Below are 19,734 nucleotides of genomic sequence, written 5' to 3'. Positions count from 1 at the left end.
GGGCCAGAGCTCTGGGACCTTTAAATCCCGGCTGGAGCACAGCTCCCTACTGGGCTCCGGCAGCAGGGCTCCAGCAGAGATTTAAAGGGCCTGGTGCTCCTGCCACTGCGGGGAGCCCTGGGCCCTTTAAATCGCCTAGGGAGCCCTGCTGCCCCTGGCTCTGGATGCTGCAGGGAGCCCTAGGCCCTTTAAATCCCGGCTGGGGCTCTGGCAGCCGGGACTCGAGTGTCGCTTTAAAGGGCCTGGGGCTTCCCGCAGGAGCCAGAGCTCCCGGACCTTTAAATCCCTGCCTGAGCCTGGCTGCCAGAGCTCCGGAGGTGATTTAAAGGGCTTGGGACTCCCCGCAGCCGCTAGAGCCCTGGGTCCTTTAAATCACTGCCGGAGAAGTCGGTCCAGTCCGGCACAGTGTACCGGCTCTTGCTGGTACACCATGCCGGACCCTACCGACTTACTTTCACCTCTGAAATTAGGTCACATCAGCTCATACTGCAAAAACTGAGTTATGTTTCTAATGGTTGACAGAAAACTAATAATTACCCAAGTAGTGACTCAGTGTAGTGCTGGACACCACAGATGGCATATACATATTTTTATAATTCCCCAAACATTATAACAACTTAAAGGTCCTGCAGACAGATGCCTGGAGATATTTCAGAGGTATATAATCTATATACCAGAGGTATCTGAAAGAGCTTGGCATTGGTATCTTTGGGGAATTAATCAAATTTGAAAAATCATACTTTTAAAATTTGGAAAATCTCTTGAGAACCAGAATAGTAAATTTAGGGCTGTGGTTGATATAATGCTCAACAATGTAAGGACTACGTGGTCTAAAATGGAGATTAGCATCATTTGAAGCACCTATATTCCATGCTGCACCATCTAAATTGAATCCAACCATTGTTGATTTGAGCTTTTCTTCCTTGAGCTCTACAGCGCCAAAGAAGTTTCCTACCACCCCAAATACTGTTACTTGCCCCAGACCCCAGCCCTACTTCGTCAACAAAGAGAGCACAATTGTAAACAAATCTGTACACCACTACTTGTTCAACTACAGACTACCTGTCAGTGGATCTAACAGTAATAAACCTAACTTTCTGTAATCATTTGTGGGACGTTAATATAGTCTGGTCAAGCTTAAGGAGATCCTTTTGGCCTACAAATTGGGATTATTTCAAAATCTCTAAAACTGAAGTCATGTTTAGCAACTGTGTAAGAAATGTTAAAAAATGTGGCACCAAAATGAGTTTGTTTTGTGTGTCTTAGAGATCCAAGAATTCAGTTTCATATTTGATTATGTACTGCAAACAATACAGCTGCATCAGTCCTGTCACATTCAGACCTTCTACACTCTAAAGAAGGGGAAGAATAAGCAGGTTTACCCTTTCATTTTGCTATTCCGGCCTCCTCACCTTCACTAATACATCTTCCCCAGAGCTACCCTTCAAACCTCTAAGCTACTTGCAAAGATTATTTTCTTATTTTAAAGCAAGTATCAAGCATTTAATGTTTAATAAACATTAGCTCATTTTTAAAAACAATTGTATTTACAGGGCATCTTTATCTGCCAACAGTTTGCTCATTAGAGCTCTGAGCACCAGCCTCTGTATTCAAAGATGTAACATAAGAAGCTTTTATTGACAAACATACACTACTATTGACACAGTTCTATTGACAAACACACACATTTACTTTTACTTGTCCATGCTCAAGTTTAATATTAATCTGCCACATGCTCTCTAAAATAATTCTCTGAATGGTAAAGCTTGTAACAAAGCTCAGAACGTGCCATAATGGTTCAGCAGCAGAGCTACTGCTACCACAACGTAGATCTGCAACATCACTCTTCAAGCAAAGGGGAACTTGGAATGTTGCAGAGGTAACACTAGTGCTTCTCTTTGAAGAGTGCAGTCTACATAACTACAACTCATTAGGGCCCTGGGCACAGAACAATTCAACACACTCAGAGCAAGCTGCCTGCTTTCTATTAGCCACAGGGTATCAATTGTGTATAAAATGTACTCTATGACAAAGAAGGACTGAGAGTGTGTAAGAGAAGAAACATCAGTCCAGAATGGAAGGACAGTGTGAGAGTCTTTGAAACATATTGACTGCGACTTTGCACTGTCAGTATCAGAGGAACTTCTCATTACACACGCTTAGTCAGGCCAGATAGCTAAACTGATCAATAGCAAAAAAAGAAGGCAGACAGAGAGATAGACAGCTATTCCGGACAGTTTTTTCTTTGTTTGTTTGTTTTTGTTTTTTTTTACCTGAGACAGCATACACACACAGTTTTCTGCAATGCAGTACAGCCAGATGAAGTAGTTCAGTACCACTGACAATGAGGGGAGGAAAAAAGGAGAAAATTTGCAAGTGAGTTTCCAGTAAATTGCAGCACTGAGGGCCTAATCTAAGACACACTGAAGTCAATATAAAACCTCCAGGTGGACTTCCCTGGGCTTTGGATCAGGTCCCAAATTCTCAAGTGTTAAGTACCAGCAAAAATGAAATATTGTGCAACTAAATTATCTTTCAGAATTAAAACATCTGAACTACTATTTGACATCTAATAGTTGTTAAGTTCTCAGTAGAACCCTGAGAGATATTTTGCAGATGTGAGCACATGAAGCAAGTGAGCTTTTTCTGATTCAGCCTGATCCTGTTATCTAACAAGCTAGTACTAATACTTGCAGTGAGAAAAATAATGTGGGGCAACTATGTGATTGTCACTTTAGATGAGCATCATTTCATAGATATGGATACTACTTTACATCCACAATACAAAATTAAAACCCCATTATACAAATAAGTCACAATATTTTGTATATTCGTGTATCGAGGATGATCACAGAAATCTCATTTACTGCACAGAAAAGAGCTCTTGCACTATAATAATAAATAATAAAAAATAATAATAATAGCAGCAGCAACCTTTGGTTAGTTCCAATACCATAAGACATTGCTGCATCTGTGAAGTACCTTCAAGAGCATCCAATTAAAAAAATCGAAGGGTGTTGAGAACAGAGATAGGCATTACTCTTAAATTGTCTTATAATAAATAAAATAGCTTGCAAAGCAACATGTATGATGCATACTTAGTAGACAAGTATGTTTTTAAAGAAGCACAGCAATGTTTACATGCAGCATCAGAAAGTAAGTAGAGGACACTTGGGGATTTTAATATAACCTAACCTAAGACTTTATCTTAATGAGCATAAACATCTTTTTTTTCCATTTACGCTCTATACCATATAAATCAATAAGCAGATGAAATGCATAATTCAGAGTTCATGATTTTTTTTAAATGGCTGTAAGAGTCAAACACTGCAGTGCCAAGAAGAATATGTTGATTCAAATGAGATAGCTCACACCTAAAACCCAGGCACTTTACAAAATTGATCTAGATGGTCTTTAGGAAAGCAAGTTAGCTACTATGACAAACTAGCCTAAAGCCGCCTAATTAGTGCAATCATTATGAGCAACATGGACTGTTTACTTACGAAACAAATTTTCCTACTTCCACTTGGAGTATGGGATCTCGCAGTTGAACTTCAAGGAGCAAATCTTCAGCTTGCATTCCATCTCCAGGTTTGACAGGGTGAGGATTAAAGATTCGAAGATATCCCATATAACTACCAACAGTTATTTTAGCTGTAGAAAAATTTCCAACAAGAGGAAAATTAGAAATAGAGAAATAAATGTGCTGCATATGTGCTTAAAAGTGTACCCCTAAAATGATGGGATGTTTACACATAATTATGCTGACGTTCTGCAGCCTATTTTAATAGTGAGAACGAGGAAGCAATAATTCTCAAACTCCAGTCCGGTCTCTGAAATCCACCCTCTGAGTGTAGCCAGTAATTCCAAATATTCAGCTCCCATGTCTTAAAGATTTGGCAACACTCTTCTCACCAAGCAAGCAGCAGAATGTTGACTTTTAAAAACCTGGTAACAACAACGTTATAGATGCTATCCAGATGAGAAATTGAAGCCTGATTATTACTTTTTCAGGTCAATATATCAAAAACATAGACTGGACCAAATTCAGACTTGACATAAGTGGGTGAAACTCCCATTTCAAAGTGGATTTGGTTCAGGATTCCTGTAGTAATAATATTTATTAGGAAATAGTATTTAATAAAAGTCAGCAAAGATTCTTAAGAAACACAAATCTGATCTCTGATTACAGAAAACCCTCGTACCTCAGGAGATCAGTTCTGCTCAGAATCCCGAGAAGACACTAACATTTCTCTCTTCCAGACATTGAACTGTGTCTGAGGTGTATCCAATAAATCCTGCCCCTAAGTAACATGGACATACTCATAGTACAAAAAATTTGACTGTTTCAGAGTGGAGGCAGCCAAGGTTTACCAGGCTTTTAGCCATTTGGAACAGTTCCACAGGACCCCATTTCATGCCGGTGGAGAAGTAGGCAGCTATCTTCATCTCTGCTGTAGCAAACAACATTCATGCTGCAATTCATTCCACTCAGAGCGTGACCTCTGCCCCTTGCACTCTAATCTCTGCCTCATCCATTTCTGTCACAACATATCTGTATATCACACTGACAGATGAAGATGACAGTCATGAGGACATTTGCATGTCCCTTAGCTCCCTAAAGCGATCTCATTTACATATTCTTTACAAATATTTTTCTTACATTTGATAAACTTGCCTAAAGAGGGGTTTTTTTTCTTTCATCCATATGTGCAGGCAGTCAGGTTTACCTCTTATTTTATTTAGTTTTTATCAAACTCCACACCAAAGCGTCCCCATCAAGTGCTCTGGCCACCCTTAACATATTTATAGACAACAAAACATAAGAGACGCAAAGTAAAACAGTTGACCAAAGCAGCAATACTTCTTCCTCCCACCTACCACTATTGAACATCCAGTAATACGACCTATACAGTTTAAGCTCTTCTCCCCCAGCAATAGCTCTTTCCCACTAGACAGAAATTCCACCTTCAGTTGCCTCAGTTAATACCTGATCAGAAAGATGGCAGGAATTTGTTGATTTTTTTGAGCATGCTACAAAACCTATTTCAGTCTTGGGGAGCAGCACATTTCAAAGGAAAGGAGAACACTCTTTCCCTCTCCCTCCACCCCCTCTTCTTTCTTAAGGAAAAAAAACAAAACATAAAAAACAAAAAACACAAGGTGGCAGGGAAGGGAAGAAATCAAGCTCAAGGGCTTTTGCTGATTACAACTGTGGCAGAATGGCACAGAAAGGCAGTTTCAGGTAAGTAGATCCTAGAACACAGAGATTTATAGGTCAAAACTAACCCCTTAAAACTCTTGGTAACAGGTCCCAAACGCTACCCTAGCTACTTCGAACCCAAGCTGACCTCAGACATAACCTATCGTGGCTGAGCTAGCACTAGCTTCATTAAACTAGCAGTTACTTTCCACCAAAAGATGCCCCAAACTATATTTTGCAATTATATCTGAAAAGTGTTTTTCCCTTCAAGTGTATTGCAACGTTTTCAACAATTCTTTAATATTGTACACACACCGAGGTAATAGTAAAAATATGAGAATAGTGCCACATACTTGTGAAAAAATTCCACTTACATGTTCCATGCTCTAGCAAGGTTTCTTGAAAGCAATGACATCATATAAAATGAAATGATGCATTCTAGAATTCTAAGTGAACTCTGACAACAAAAAGAAAAGGGGTGGAGGACAAAGTGTAGCAGTATATGCCAAATGCCTCCTACTTTGTCTCATTAATAAGCATTTAGCACATGTTGCTGGAGTAAACATGACTGCCACAATCTGAAAACCAACTCAGAATTTCTGTTTACCTTGTCCACTGCCGCTGTTGTCAATGTCAGCTACACATAAACACCCTTGATCAAATTCTTCTTTTTCTCCAAGAGTTGTTGACCACCAATCTCGGGCTTTAAATAAAGACATTCTCCTTCACGCTAAAAGGAAATAGACTCTGGGGTAAAATCCATACTTTTCATATCAAGTTAGACAGATCATGTTAGGTTTTCTAGGAAGCATGGTAACCTAAATTATTTTTGCTTTGATTCAACAGCAGTTCAGTACAAAAACAAATTAAATCAGGAATTCTAAATGTCCCTGTGGAACTCATTGCCAGGGGATGTGAAAGCCAAAAAACTGTAACTGGGCTCAAAAAAAGAATTAGAAAAGTTCATGGAGGATAGGTTAATCAATGACTATTAGCCAAAATGGTCTGGGCTGCAACCCCATGCTCTAGGTATCCTTAAGCACCTGACTGCCAGATGCTGGGACTGGACCACAGCGGGATAGATCACTTGACAACTGCCCTGTTCTGTTCATTCCCTTTGAAGCATCTGACATTGGCCACTGTCTGAAGGCAGGATGCTGGGCTAGACAAACCATTGGTCTGACCCAATATGGCCATTCTTATATTCTTATGATATCATACACTTATCAAAAGGTATACAAATGGAGCATATTTTTCAATAACAATATTAGTTTGTACAAAATTCAGAAGTTAATAATTAACAGCATATAATAGAAACATAAGGTGGGAGATGGGGAGCCCACAAAATCTGACAAGCACAATTTAAAAAAAAATTTTTTTAAAAATGGTAGGTATAAAAGTTCTGTTATTTCTATTCTTGGGACATCAATCACACTGGTTAAAAACACTATGAAATGGATCAAGCCATAAATGATTTTACTGTCTTTCCAGAGCTCCTTGTACCTGGCTATATCACAGAACCTATTTCAGGACCTGGACATCATTAACAAAAGACATCTGTGATAAATAAAGCTCCCTTTGATGGACACCCAGCCAGCCAGTTAGCTGTAAAATCCCACAGCTGTTCTTTACTTGCTTTACCTGTAAAGGGTTAAAAAGTCCCCCACATAAAGGAAAAAAAAAAAAAGTGGGCACCTGACCAAAAGAGCCAATGGGAAGGTAGAGCTATTTAAAATAGGGAAAGAAACTTTGCCTTTGTCTATTGTTCTCTAGGCTGGAGGGACAAAGCAGACATGATATAAGCAGCTAAGCCAGGTATTTTTATAAAATCATAAGATCATGCCTAGAACTACTTATCTGAACTCCAAATGTGTAAGTAGATCAGAATGTTTAGCTTGACACAATTAGGGTTATTTCTTTTACAGTAACTCCTCACTTAAAGTCATCCCGGTTACATCCTCTTTTAAACTTGTGCAATGCTCCCATCTAACAACATTTGGCAGCCGTCTGCTTTGTCCACTGCTTGCAGGAAGAGCAGCTTGTTGCAGCTAGACGGTGGGGGCTTGAAACCAGGGTGGACCGACAGCCTCCCCATCAGCTCCCCGCTCAGGGCCGGTGCAAGGATATTTTGCGCCCTAGGCAAAACTTCCATCTTGCACCCCCCACCCCGCCCCAAAAAATCACATACATTATACACAATACACGGTCACAGAGTAACATGTTATAATTTAGAATTTATGTTTCCACGCTTTAAGTTTAGCAAATTTAGAAACAAGTTCCTCCAAGTCAATGCTGTGAGCAATGTCATGTTCTAGTGACAAGGTAGATAGCCCAATAAGTCTTTGTTTGCACATATTGATGTTCGCATGTATGTTTTTATCACTTGAGCCTTCGAAAAAGCTTTGCTTAACACATGGCCACAGAACTGGTGCAGAGTCACAGAGGGACTGTTGTTTAAGAGCACATAACTGTGTTTAGGGACACTACTCTGTCAGTTGTCTGGGGGTCAGGGCTGTGGTGAGTGATGGGGTCACGGGAGTTTCCAGCGTCGAGGATGGGGGGGGGGGGTGGGGGGGGGGGGGGGGGGGGGGGGGGGGGGGAGGGGGGGGGCTCGGAGCTGGGGGTCAGGGCTGTGGGGGTGATGGGGTGAGGGGGTTTCCAGCTCAGAGGGACTGGGCTCGGCGCTGAGGGTCAGGGCTGTGGGGGGATGGGGCTGAGAGGGTTTCCAGCTCAGAGGGATTGGGCTCGGAACTGGTGGTCAGGGCTGTGGGGGGAGATAGGGTTAGGAGGGTGCCTGGGGGCACTGGGGCAACTCAGCTCTGCAGGCTGCTGTTCTCTCCAGCCATCCAGGCACAAGGGGAGCAGGAGCAGGGACCAGCCAAGGACCAAGGGATCAGCAGCACAGGCACCTGAGGCCAAGCTGTGGGGAAGCACTTGCTTACCTTGTCCAATGCATGAGCATCGGGGTCCTCTTTCTTCCTCCGCTCCACCAGACCACGGCTGAGGCTCTTTTCTTCCTCGTGCCCTCGCTGGGACTGACGTGGAGGCTGAGCCAGGGGGCAGCCCCCGCTTTCCTCCAGAAGCCCTGGGGTCACGCCGCCCTCGCAGGGATCCTGCCACGTGCCCTAAGCAGAGCTGCACAGCTCTGCCCAGCCGCCGGCGCCCCTGCCAGCAATGAAAAATGGCATAGGCTGGAGCCCCTGCTCTGGGAGGGAGAGGGATTCTGAGCCTCTGCCTGCAGCCCAGGGATTCCCCTGGGTCAGCGCGCCGCGGGCAGCCCGAACCTCTGGGCTGCCGCGGTGGCGCCCTGACCTAGAGGGGGGCCCCCGGGGCTGCCGGCTGCAGCTCAGACTCCCTCTCTGTCCCAGCAGCAGCGGCTGCTCAACCATTTAAAAAAAATTGGGGGCCGTCGCTTTTTGGCACCCCAAATCTTGGCGCCTTAGGCAACCGCCTAGTCCGCCTAAATGGTTGCATCGGCCCTGTCCCCGCTCCCCTAAGTTCCCTGTGCTGCAGCTGCCCAGCAGGCTAGCAATTGCAGCTATCCTTCCCCCCACTGCCATGTGCTGCTCCTGCCCTCTGCCTTGGAGCTGCTCCCCGAGCCTCCTGCTTGCTGTGCAAGGGAGGAGGAAAGGAGAGGGCAAATGTCAGGGTGTCCCCTTCCCCCCTGCTCTGACACTCCGCTTACCTCCTTCTTCTCCATATAGAGCAGGATGGGGACACAGATGGAGAGAGAGAGAGAGAGAGCTTGCCTGGGGCAGCAGTTGCCCTCTCAACTTCTTGATCCACTTAAAAAGACAATGCACTTAAGAGTGTGTCAGCTTACTTAAAGGGGTAATGTGGATTTCTCTCTCTCTCCCCCACACACAAGGTGTGTGTCTGTCAGCCTCCATCCCAAACCCTGCTTTGCCTCCAGCATTTATAATGGTGTTAAAGTATTTTTGATTTATATGTGGGGGTTGCACTCAGAGGCTTGCTATGTGAAAGGGGTCACCAGTACAAAAGTTTTAGAACCACTGATTTAGCAGCAAGGAATTCCCTGGGAAATGTCCCAGCCTCTTCCACCCTCTAATTTCATCACCTCAACCAAGCTTCACAATCATCATAGCTGTGAACAGTATTAAATTGCTTACTTAAAACATATACTCTGTGTGTGTATATAAATTTTTTTGTCTGGTAAAAAAAGTCCCTGGAACCTAACCCCCCCATTTACATTAATTCTTACGGGGAAATTTGATTCGCTTAACCTCGTTTCACTTAAAGTACATTTTTCAGGAACATAACTGCAACCTTAAGTGAGAAGTTACTGTATTTCTTATTGGCTTGTGGACTCCTCTGTGCTAACCCCAGATGCTGTTGTTTGCTTGTAACCTTTAAACTGAACCTCCAAGAAAGCTATTTTGGGTGCTTGATTTTTGGAATTGCTCTTTTAAAATCTAGCAAAAGCCTAAGTTCCAGATGTATTTTCTTTCTTTTTGTTTTTAATCAAATTTACCTTTTTAAAGAACAGGATTGAATTGTTGGTGCCCTAAGAGGTTTGTGCATGTTGTTTGTTTAGCTGATAGGATACAAAGGAAATTAGCTGTGGCTTTCTCAGCTCTTCCCCTGAGGGTGGGGGTGAAATAGTTTGAGGGTACCCCACAGGGAGGAATTCCCAAGTGCTCCTTCCTGGGTTAAAAAGGGGGTTTGTTGCATTTGAGTGGTGGCAGCCTTTACCAAGCCAAGGTCAGAGAAAAGTTGTAACCTTAGGAGTTTAATACAAGCACAGAGTGGCAAGTATTAATTTTTAAAATCCTTGTGGGCCCCACTTCTGCACTCAGAGTGACAGAGTTGGGAATCAGCCTCGACAACATCTCAGTTAAATGTAAGAACCATTTTCCAAAAAGGACTCTTGAAAATTAATCTAAGCTGACTCCTTGCATTATTCTAGCACTTTTTACATGACAAAGAATTATCCTTGCAACTGCTTGGCAAGGTAGCTCTCCCTTTAAAAGAGTACCATGTGGGAGAGAGGATCTTTCCAATGGAGGTTTCTCCTCTGATTCAAGGGATCAGAAGAATCATGAGTTTTGTCTAGTTTTCCTAAACAGCAGCTTATTTCTCATAGCACACCAAGATAAAAACAGATTAGCATCAAGACCGTCACTGAATAATCGCCTTGAAGAAGATGCCCTCATTACATGAGCGAGGGACTCTGTTTGATAGTAGAAAAGCCGATTTGTCCCCTACCTGCCTGCTGAGAAAAGAAAGAGAGAGGAAGAGACTGGAAAGAGGATAATCCTTTTGTAGATAGTGTGATATGTAAAAGATTGCCATTGTTTAAATCCATAGGTTGTCTTTTTAAAGCATTAGGTACAAGATTGAATCGCAACAATTAGATTTATAAAAGCAGCAGAGAATCCTGTGGCACCTTATAGACTAACAGACAATTAGATTTAGTTACACATGCAGAAGGCACAACAATTCTTGAATTATTTCTTAACTCTTTAGTATTTATTTTATTTTTGTTGTTGTTTTTTAAAAAAGAACTGCTATGACACCTGTTTCCTTGGCACTCAAGCATTGTTATTTTTATTTATTCTAATTAGAAAAATACAAACCACACCATGCTATCCAAAATAGCCAACATAAGGCCTGTTGCCTGTAGGAAAGCTATAAAGCTCTAAAATATAACCTATTTAACGACTAGCAACAAAATACATACAAACCTTCAACTAAACTGGATAAACTTCTACTTTACATAAATCAACATTCATACAAAAGTACTGCAGGGCATTATACAGGGTTAATAACAGTCACAGGAGAGAGCAGAAGATAGGAAGATCTGGGAATTATTTTTTCCTACTTACTCCCCAATGCCTTATTGACATCTTTTGATTATTGCCTCTGCTTCTCATCACTGTAAAGTGAGTAGAAAATTTTGGAGCGAACACAACAGGGGAAATATAAGCGTCACTTTACATCTTCCGTAGATATGAGATGGAGTGACACTACACAGGCCTCCTCCATCTCTACCACCCCGCCAGTGCAGAACTGGTACGTTTGCGAGCGTGGGCTTTGTCCACTCTAGTTTTAAAGCTCCCAAGCGACAGGGCTCCAAGTTTCCACGGCACTGCACAAAGCACTGCACTGCATGAGACAAGCGGGCTACTCACCAGACCCGTCAAAGCAGGGGCCTCTGTACCCGCAAGTACCTGCGCTGGAAACTGGCCAGCAGCCACGGCGGAGGATGCGTCTACACTAGGGGTGTGCGCAAGCAGAGAGGTGCGGATCCCCGCGAAGCCGCCGGCCCAGCCCTGTGGCTCAGCGGGTCCCCAAGGACGAGGATCAACAGGCGGCAACCGCAGGCACCAGCTGGCTTAGCCCTCCCCACTCGCAGCCCCGCGGACGGAACGGGACAGGGTGCGGGGTGGACGAGGGAGACGGTTGCGGCTGCTCAGCGGGAGGCTGCCGGTGGTACCAGCTGCCCCGCTCCGCCAGCCTCGGTGGCCATCTTTGCGCCCGTTGTCATAGCACTTTAACAACCAACCCCGCACCCCTCCCCTCAGCGAGGGGGACCGGAAGCCGGGGAACCTGCCCCGGAGCATCCCGGGAGATGTAGTTTGGAAGCCAGGAGAGTGGCGGGTTGTACTATTTCCTGAAGGAGGGGAGAGCAGCTCTCCTCTTCCGAGAGCCGCCAGCCGCGGAGCCATTTCCGTTGTGTTTCTCTTTTGACGTATTGAGAAAACGAAGCCGCTTGGAAGCGACACAACGTGCCAGGGGAGAAGAGGGAGACTGATAAAACTCTGAATGGTCTTTCCCAACATCGTCCCCTCCTTCCCTTCTGTGTGGTATCGTCGGGATCCTTCGGCCTCTGCCGCTCGCAGGCTGTCGGGGGACACCGGGACTTCCCAACCCTCCATCCTCGGAGAGGGAGGAGCCGCCATGGACAGGACCTCGGTGGCCAAAATGGGAGCGGTGGCCAGCGCCAGCGTGTGCGCCCTGGTGGGGGGAGTCGTCCTGGCCCAGTACATCTTCACCATGAAGAAGAAGACGGGCAGGAAGACCAAGATCATCGAGATGGTAGGTCCCAGCGGCACCGCGCCTGTCTCCTGACGCCCTCCTGCCCCCAGCCTGGGGACTGCGGGGGGGACAGGCGCCGGTGTCACCTAGCACAAGGGGGGCTCCCACCCCCAGACTTGGGCTTGTCCATTCTGACAGCAGCATAAGCCCGCACGTGTCCCTGGCCGCCTGTTTCGGGCAGCTTCAAAGTCTGCTCGTCCTGAGTCTGCAGGGTCTGACTGTGTCCCTCTGTATGTCGACATAGGCTGGTCTGTGGGGATTAAACTCCTTCTAGGTACATGCTAGCAGTTGCATCGCGAGATCGGTTGGAATCCTAGCGGGGGGATCCCCCCGCTGGGCTCGGAGACACTGATGTGATAACATCAGACTAGGAGGGTTTTTGTTATTTGTTTTGTTTGCAAACTGGTTGCCAGGGGTGCTGGAGCAATGTGTATATTGGGGGTGCTAAGAGACATTGAACCAAACTGTAAACCCACTATACAATGGAAACCACTTCAAACCAGGGGTTGGGGCACCTCCTCTAGTTCCATCACCTAGACTGGTTGCAGTTTTTCAGTGGAGTTAGTTGGGTGACACGAAAAATGAGGAAGTGGTGAATGTAATGTTTGTGAAAGGTGTCAGCTCAACGGCTCTGCAAAGTGTAGTGCAAAACTGGTACAAATACCAGTATTATCAGTGCAAGCTTCATCCATACTGCCTCAGGCTTGTTCTAGAGCAGCCAGCTCCAGTAACTGTAATTTGCTGCCCATGGTGTCAAGTATCAGAGGGGTAGCCGTGTTAGTCTGGATCTGTAAAAGCAGCAGAGAATCCTGTGGCACCTTGTAGACTAACAGACGTTTTGGAGCGTGAGCTTTCGTGGGTGAATACCACCTGCGTCTGACGAAGTGGGTATTCACCCACGAAAGCTCACGCTCCAAAACGTCTGTTAGTCTACAAGGTGCCACAGGATTCTCTGCTGCTTTTGCTGCCCATGGTATGTTTAGAAACTAACCTTTTTGCGGAGGCACTTGACAAAAGTACCAGTTGTTAAGGTGGTTTTGTGATACAGACGCTTGTCCACTAAGAACTTGACTGAGACCATCAACTCATTTCACACCAGCCCTGTATGATGTATCAGGCGACTGCTGCCACTAAACTTAAGATTTTTATAATTATTCATACATAATTTGTTCTAACAATTACCACAATTGCATATGCAAATATTAAAATGCAGCTGTTCCTTTGACTGTGCAGTTACTCCACCTGTATATGCAAATCACATGTTTATGAAAACATGAACCCCAGAAAAAATCCACTGTATGCTATTACTAATCTCCCTGAACCATCTCGTTTTCCCCCAGTGAAAAATCTTTACATTCCACATGCAGTGTATAGAAAGTATGGTGTTTTGTTTTTGTTTTGTATGGTTTTGGTTTCCTGTTACAGCTGCTTGTGGAGGTAAGGAAGTTGAGGTTTGTTTCAGATGGTTCTACCTTCCTAAAATACTTGGAAAGAGGGTAGGAGGATTTAAATATGGCTTTGTAAAATGTGCTATTGACACTGTAAATTAAAATTAATAAACTAAATTATAAATGCTATTTTTCTTAAATGTTATTACTTGTAGGTTATCAATGTTTATTGCTTATAGCAGTTTTGTAAAATTCAAAGTACTGAAAGTTAAGGCCCTGAACCCATGAACACTTAAACAGGTACATAATTTTTCTTACATAAATAGTCACATTGACTTCAATTGGACTATGATTAAAGTTAAGCATGTGTGACAAACTGGGAATGTTTGCTCTGAATACTGTGTTGGTGCCTCAGTGTCCCCTATGCAGTTCCTAAGTATCTGGGTGGTGGAATAAGAAGGTGTGATTGCTGCAGAGCAAGGGGCCAGTGCCCCTAAATGCCTGACCCTCTGTCTCCTAGCAACTGATAGCCTGGGCCCCTCCCCTGCAAAGGTGCTAGGTGAAGGTGTTGGAGACAGAGAGATCAGGTGCCTCTGGTGGGTAAGGGCCTGAGCAGAGAGGAGGGGCTGGAGGGGGTTGTTAGTCTGGAGCTGGCTGAGGGCAGACGTGGGGGTCTGGCTCACTGCCCCCCAGAATGGACCCGGCCGAGGGGTCCGGTTCGCTGTATCTACAAGCTCTGTTTTAGACCCTGTTCCTGTCATCGAATAAACCTCTGTTTTGCTGGCTAAGAGTCACGTCTGACTGCAAAGTGGGGGTGCAGAACCCTGTGGCTTCCCCAGGACCCCGCCTGGGTGGGCTCGCTGTGGGAAGCACACGGAGGGGCAGAGGATGCTGAATGCTCCAAGGAGAGACCCAGGAGGTGAAGACGTGTGAGCTTCTTGCCCTGAACAAATCTGTTCCAAGGGAGAGGAGGCTCCCCAAAGTCCTGACTGGCTTAGTGGGGAGCAGTGCCAGAGCATCGCCCAGGGACTCTGTGACAGCATGTTCCTAAGTATTTGCAGTATCAGTGTTTAAAATTGTATTTTTTTTTAATTTAAAACTTTGCTGTTGGGCCATGTCTTTACAGGGCAGTGCATAGTTTTTAATTCTATCTACAACCTGATGTGAAAGCTGCAGACTCCCTTGTCTTCACTAAAACTTTACTTCAAGTTAGCTAACTCAGGTTAAGAACACTTCTTTCCTTTGGTTTTTTGTTTTCACTTTTGTTTGTTTGTTTGTAAGTGTTTGAAGGAAAACAGATGAGTTTTTGGAATGTTAGAATTAGAGTTTTGAAAATGAATTGGTTGGAAGAGGGCAAGTGAGGTGATCAGAGATGCAAAATAACTGCAGTTTATTCCATGGCTGCAGCGATAAAGGAGTGCAGTCCATGGATATGAGTAATGAGTATGTGTGGAGTATAAGAAGTGTTGAGGTATTTAAAAAAAAAAAAAAAAGAAAAGAAAAAAGGCACCACTACTTTTTTGGAAAGTGTTGTGTTAGCTGTCAATTGTGGTGAAACAAAGTAGTTCTGCCACAAAGAATGCAGGTCTTCCTAAGTGAGTGGCAATAATATTATACCACACTACCATGTATTTTGTTTATGCTATTCAGTGTTCTATTTGAAATAAGGAATGTATAATACTTCACACTTACATAACATCTACCCTTCAAGAATCTCAAACTTATTTACAAAGATTCATGAGGCTTCACAACATTCCTTGAAGTAAATAAGCATTTTCTATCAATTTGATAAATAGCTAAACTGAGGTGCAGTGGTTAAGTCACTTGTCCAATGTGAGTGGCAGTCAGGAAAAAGAATGTCCAATGTGATGGTCCATTTGAGAGAAGAAACATTGCGAGGGGGAAGATTCTGAGCCTGATTCAAGTAGTGATTTGGAGACTATCTCCTGAGGAGCTAATGTTGGACCCACTCAAACAGCAGTGACCCTTAAAACCCTCTCATTACTGGGAATAAGAGTGATAACAGAACTGTTTTTAAATATTTTTCATTTCAGTATTAAACATGGTTTAGCTGGCCAGTGGAGACCAGGCACTACCATTTTACAAACTATGTTTTTAGACTAGTGTCTAGCTAAAATAATCATTTTACTGTTTTGAATGATGCATTCCCAAAGACTTGCATAACTGAAACAAGTTGGTGTTGCTTGAAGATTCTTCTGAGACCCGTGTCTAGTAGATAATTAGAAAATGGTTTGTAAAAATAGTCTACTAAGGCCAGGAAAAGTATATTTAAATTATATTAGCGTGAACTGTGTTTAAACATTTGTTCTCCTAACAGGCTTTTTCCACCCATTGTAGATGGGGTCCAAGTAGAAGTTGAGACTTCAGACATTTTGCTTCTGTAATCCAGAGTCCAGAATGCTTTTTTTAGGCATTTTTGTCAAGTTCTAGAGACCTATGGGAGGAAAAATATGGCCTCAAAACAAAATGCCAGAGTTCTGGGTTTTTTTTCTAAAATAGGTACAAAACTTATTAATATTTTCTCATATAGCACTTTCTTTACTAGTCAGCTGAAGAATCAGTTTCATCTTCTCTTTCTACACTAGAACTTAGTCCAGTTAATAAATGAAATTGATTCAGCTTTTTTGGTTCAATACCAGTTTTGAAGTAAAGCTTCTTATAAAGCCTGAAAGGGTTGATGAAATCCCCATTATTGACCTATCTTCTTTGAAAACTGGTTCCTCCTAGTCTTAATAATTATCAATAAAATGTGCTGACTAACAGTTGCAATTTGAGCTACAAGTAGTAAAGGTCAGGATTCAGTGCATCTAGTAAATGTGATTGGGGGGAGGGGGAAGAATGTTAGGGCAGCTCTAACTTGTTTACCAACACATTTTTGGTGAAAGAGAGAGGATGGAAGATAGTCTCTAAAACAGTGAAGTATTTTTTCAGTGATTCATTCTGCTCTGGAGCATTTTAAAAAAAATTGCCCTGATATGCTCTCCAAGTGATATACTATTTTGTTACAGTAATTTTTTTCTTCATTCATAATTGTGCTTGATTATTACCCAAGAGGTGTAATGTAAACCGCTTGTCTGAGTTCCATTACATGTAAAAACTAATAGTACATATTGGAAAAATTATATACGGTATGTTACTGTTCAATGTTCAACTAATAATGTTAGTTTAAAAAAAAGTTTTAGGCATACACCACATCAATTCAGATTTTTGTTGTTGTTGCTAATTGCAGTTGCACTATAAGAAGTTACTCACTGGCTCCATTTTTCCTTCAATAATGCAGGTGTTAGTCTAATGCAGGAACTAAGTTGACATCTATCACACTGCTTTTATGACTAGTTTTTATGAATGAAATGGATATTGGTTGGTTTTACTTTTTTTAAAATTTATGTTCAAACACTGGAAAGTAAATTTAAATAAGTAATTATTTAAAAAAATGAAAATAAACATTTATTTCTTGAATAAGCTTCAGGTGAAAATCTGCTGTGGTCATTCTCTACAGTATGCTTTTTTTTCCCTTTTGATTTTCCACTATTTCTACCATTAGTTGTAACAACCAACTGCCGGTGTTTAAATTGGTATGCCACCTAACTTTATGCAGGTTCAGATCATAGTAGTTTGTATTAGAGCTACTGTCAGTGGAAGTGAACTGGTGATTGTAGGTGACATTTCTGTAGGGGGACGTCTACTCCTTGTGGATTAAACAGTCAGTGGCTTTAAATGCACATGCAGCGTTTAAGGTACTTTAAAGCATCTGCTAGACTTTTAGTTTGAGAAGATCACTATTTCTAGAAATTGAGGTGCCAGCCTGTTGACATTTATAACTTTCATTCATTGCATGAGGAAAAATGCATCATCTTCCTCCCTGCGTTGATTTGGTGCCTATGCTGCTTGACTAGACCAGCATTTCAGATGCTTCAGGTAGGAGTAGTATGTCTTTCAGATGTTTGACTCTTTTCCTGCTTCCTGTCCTGATACTCCGCTCTAAGAAAAAATAATTAGGCAGTTTTGGAGGAATCTCTGTTAAACTGAAATGGTGGGGAAAGGGGTATTATCAGTTCTTTACTGGATTCTGGGGTGTTAAATCTATCAGAGGAAGATATTAATATTTTAAAATACAGGGTTTTCCTTTCATTAGCTGGCTTAGATGCAGTACACACAATAAAACAGCAGATGGTACCAACCTGAATTTTTAAAACCTTATGATACACTTTATTAATCTAATATGACCGCTTTCACTGTATATATTTTATGGAGATGTACAACTTTAAACCAAAAACACAAAACTTGTTAAAGAAATGTACATTCCTCCCCATATCTCTGCCAACTATGCAAAAGATATCTTTATATATTCAATGGCATACATCCCTGAGTAGAGGTTTTTAGATGCAAACTAAGTCCTAAAACATAGAATTTGAAATGTTAAGTTTTATCTTTTATAAACTGTAGGTTTTCCATGATGATTTGTCAGTAAACACACACAGATGCCTCAGGTTTGCAAATACATAGGGGAAAAAAAGAATCTTATTCTATTTTATCAAGAATAAATAACATAGAATGATTCAATTGTGTTAAGTTATATAATTTCACTGGATAGAATTAATCTACAGAGAATTCATTCACTGATTGATTTTAAAGGTGGAAGGGACTATTATAAACTAATCTGATCTCCTGTATAACACAAGCCAGAAAACCTCTCCAAGTAAGTGCTGCAGCAATCTCATAACTTCTGTTGGAGCTATAACACATCTTTTAGAGGGATATATATATATATGATTTAAAGACTTCCAGTGATAGAAAACCACCACACCTCTAAATAAATTGTTTCAGTGTTTAATTACCCTCACTTAAAAACTTGAACCTTATTATATTGAATTTTCATACTGATCTCTTATCTCTCTCTTTCCATTTCACCAAGACCTTCTTGCCTGGGTTTTTCCACCTTCTTTAACAAGATAACATTAAAACTTGTAATACTTAGTTTTGGGGTGTTCAGGTGGATAAGCCAAACTTACAGTAGTAGTTCCTGCTTTGATATATTCACTTCAGTTCCTGTTGAAGGTGATGGGCAGGGCTGTTGTTTTTATGTTGGAAAGGGAGAGTATTATTCAGTTTTCAAAGACAAATATGGATTTTATAAAGGATGGACTGTACTCTGGAAATGTAGTGAATCAGGATTATATAGCGAAGGAAGCTGTTTTCTGTAGGATTCCTACCTTGCTTGTTGCTGAAGCTGGAAGGTATGTGGTGAATGAACCCAGAGACTGCAGGAAGAGGAAAAAATGGTCTCATGCTTTTTTAATTTTTTTATTTTATTTTATGGAGTTACTTTCTTAGATAGTTGGAAATGTCACCTGAATTGGATATCAAATGACCAAAAAAAAAAGCCACTGAGAGAGAGATTACAAAAGAATCTAGAATGATGGCCACCTACAATTACATTTCCAGCAATGTAAATTACAGCTAATCAGAGTGGAATAATGAGATAACCGGTGGGGTTTTCTCTGGTTTCATTTTTGGCACCAAGAAACAGAGAGCTTCTGAGACTACATAGTAGTAATAATAATGGACTTGCTTGTCCATGACCTACATCTTGTCTGTTATGCTTAAACAGTAGCACTGTGAAATAATACTTCGTAAGATCTGTTGAACTTCACAAATACTGTTACGATGTGAATTTTGAAATGGTTCTTTGTAGAGCCTTTCCACTGTTTGGTGTAAGACTTCTTTGATAGTTCTTAGTGCTTGTCAGCATAGCATATGTTTGGGTATTGAACAAGGCCTGTTTTTCATCCCCCTTGTGTCTCTCCTTTCCTTCTTTTAATACTGACTTTTTGATCATTCACATACAGGTTATCCCTGGAAAACAGACTATATTAAATTGAGATTATTTGATTGTGATGTTATTGTATAATGGAATGGGATGAGAACCAATCTTATTTAACGTTTTTATTATTGACCTTGGCACAAAGAGCGGGAACGTGCTAATAAAGTTTGCGGATGACACAAAGCTGGGGGGTATTGCTAACACAGAGAAGGACCGGGATACCATACAGGAAGATCTGG

The 19,734-nt window shown here is 42.2% G+C and overlaps 2 protein-coding genes across 8 annotated transcripts in view; one reads left to right on the top strand and one right to left on the bottom strand.

Annotated features, from left to right (window-relative positions):
• The window catches only part of BBS9 (Bardet-Biedl syndrome 9), a 498,766-nt gene extending 486,936 nt beyond the window's left edge, over positions 1-11,830 (bottom strand). For 2 of the 6 annotated variants that reach the window (XM_032778779.2, XM_032778792.2), the window contains exons 1-4: positions 11,356-11,830; positions 5,811-5,933; positions 3,504-3,654; positions 2,274-2,338 (exon numbers count right to left, since the gene is read on the bottom strand). In XM_032778779.2, coding sequence (XP_032634670.1) covers positions 2,274-2,338; positions 3,504-3,654; positions 5,811-5,922 — 328 coding nt within the window. In that variant the 5' untranslated portion in view covers positions 5,923-5,933; positions 11,356-11,830. Of the gene's footprint in view, positions 1-2,273; positions 2,339-3,503; positions 3,655-5,577; positions 5,661-5,810; positions 5,934-8,145; positions 8,369-11,355 lie in introns of those variants that run through there. The other 4 variants (XM_075062584.1, XM_032778787.2, XM_032778799.2 and 1 more) reach the window with 4 other exon arrangements.
• Positions 11,831-11,899: 69 nt separating this feature from the next.
• Positions 11,900-19,734, top strand: part of NT5C3A (5'-nucleotidase, cytosolic IIIA) — a 46,865-nt gene continuing 39,030 nt past the window's right edge. The window contains exon 1 of one of the 2 annotated variants that reach the window (XM_032778836.2): positions 11,900-12,262. In XM_032778836.2, coding sequence (XP_032634727.1) covers positions 11,990-12,262 — 273 coding nt within the window. In that variant the 5' untranslated portion in view covers positions 11,900-11,989. The remainder of the gene's footprint in view (positions 12,263-19,734) is intronic. The other variant, XM_032778851.2, reaches the window with a different exon arrangement.

This window comes from Chelonoidis abingdonii, chromosome 2 (assembly GCF_003597395.2).
Source record: "Chelonoidis abingdonii isolate Lonesome George chromosome 2, CheloAbing_2.0, whole genome shotgun sequence".
In the NCBI taxonomy this organism is placed as follows: Eukaryota; Metazoa; Chordata; order Testudines; family Testudinidae; genus Chelonoidis; species Chelonoidis abingdonii.
Note: the sequence above shows the minus strand (reverse complement) of the source record. Positions and strands in the feature narration are given on the sequence as shown.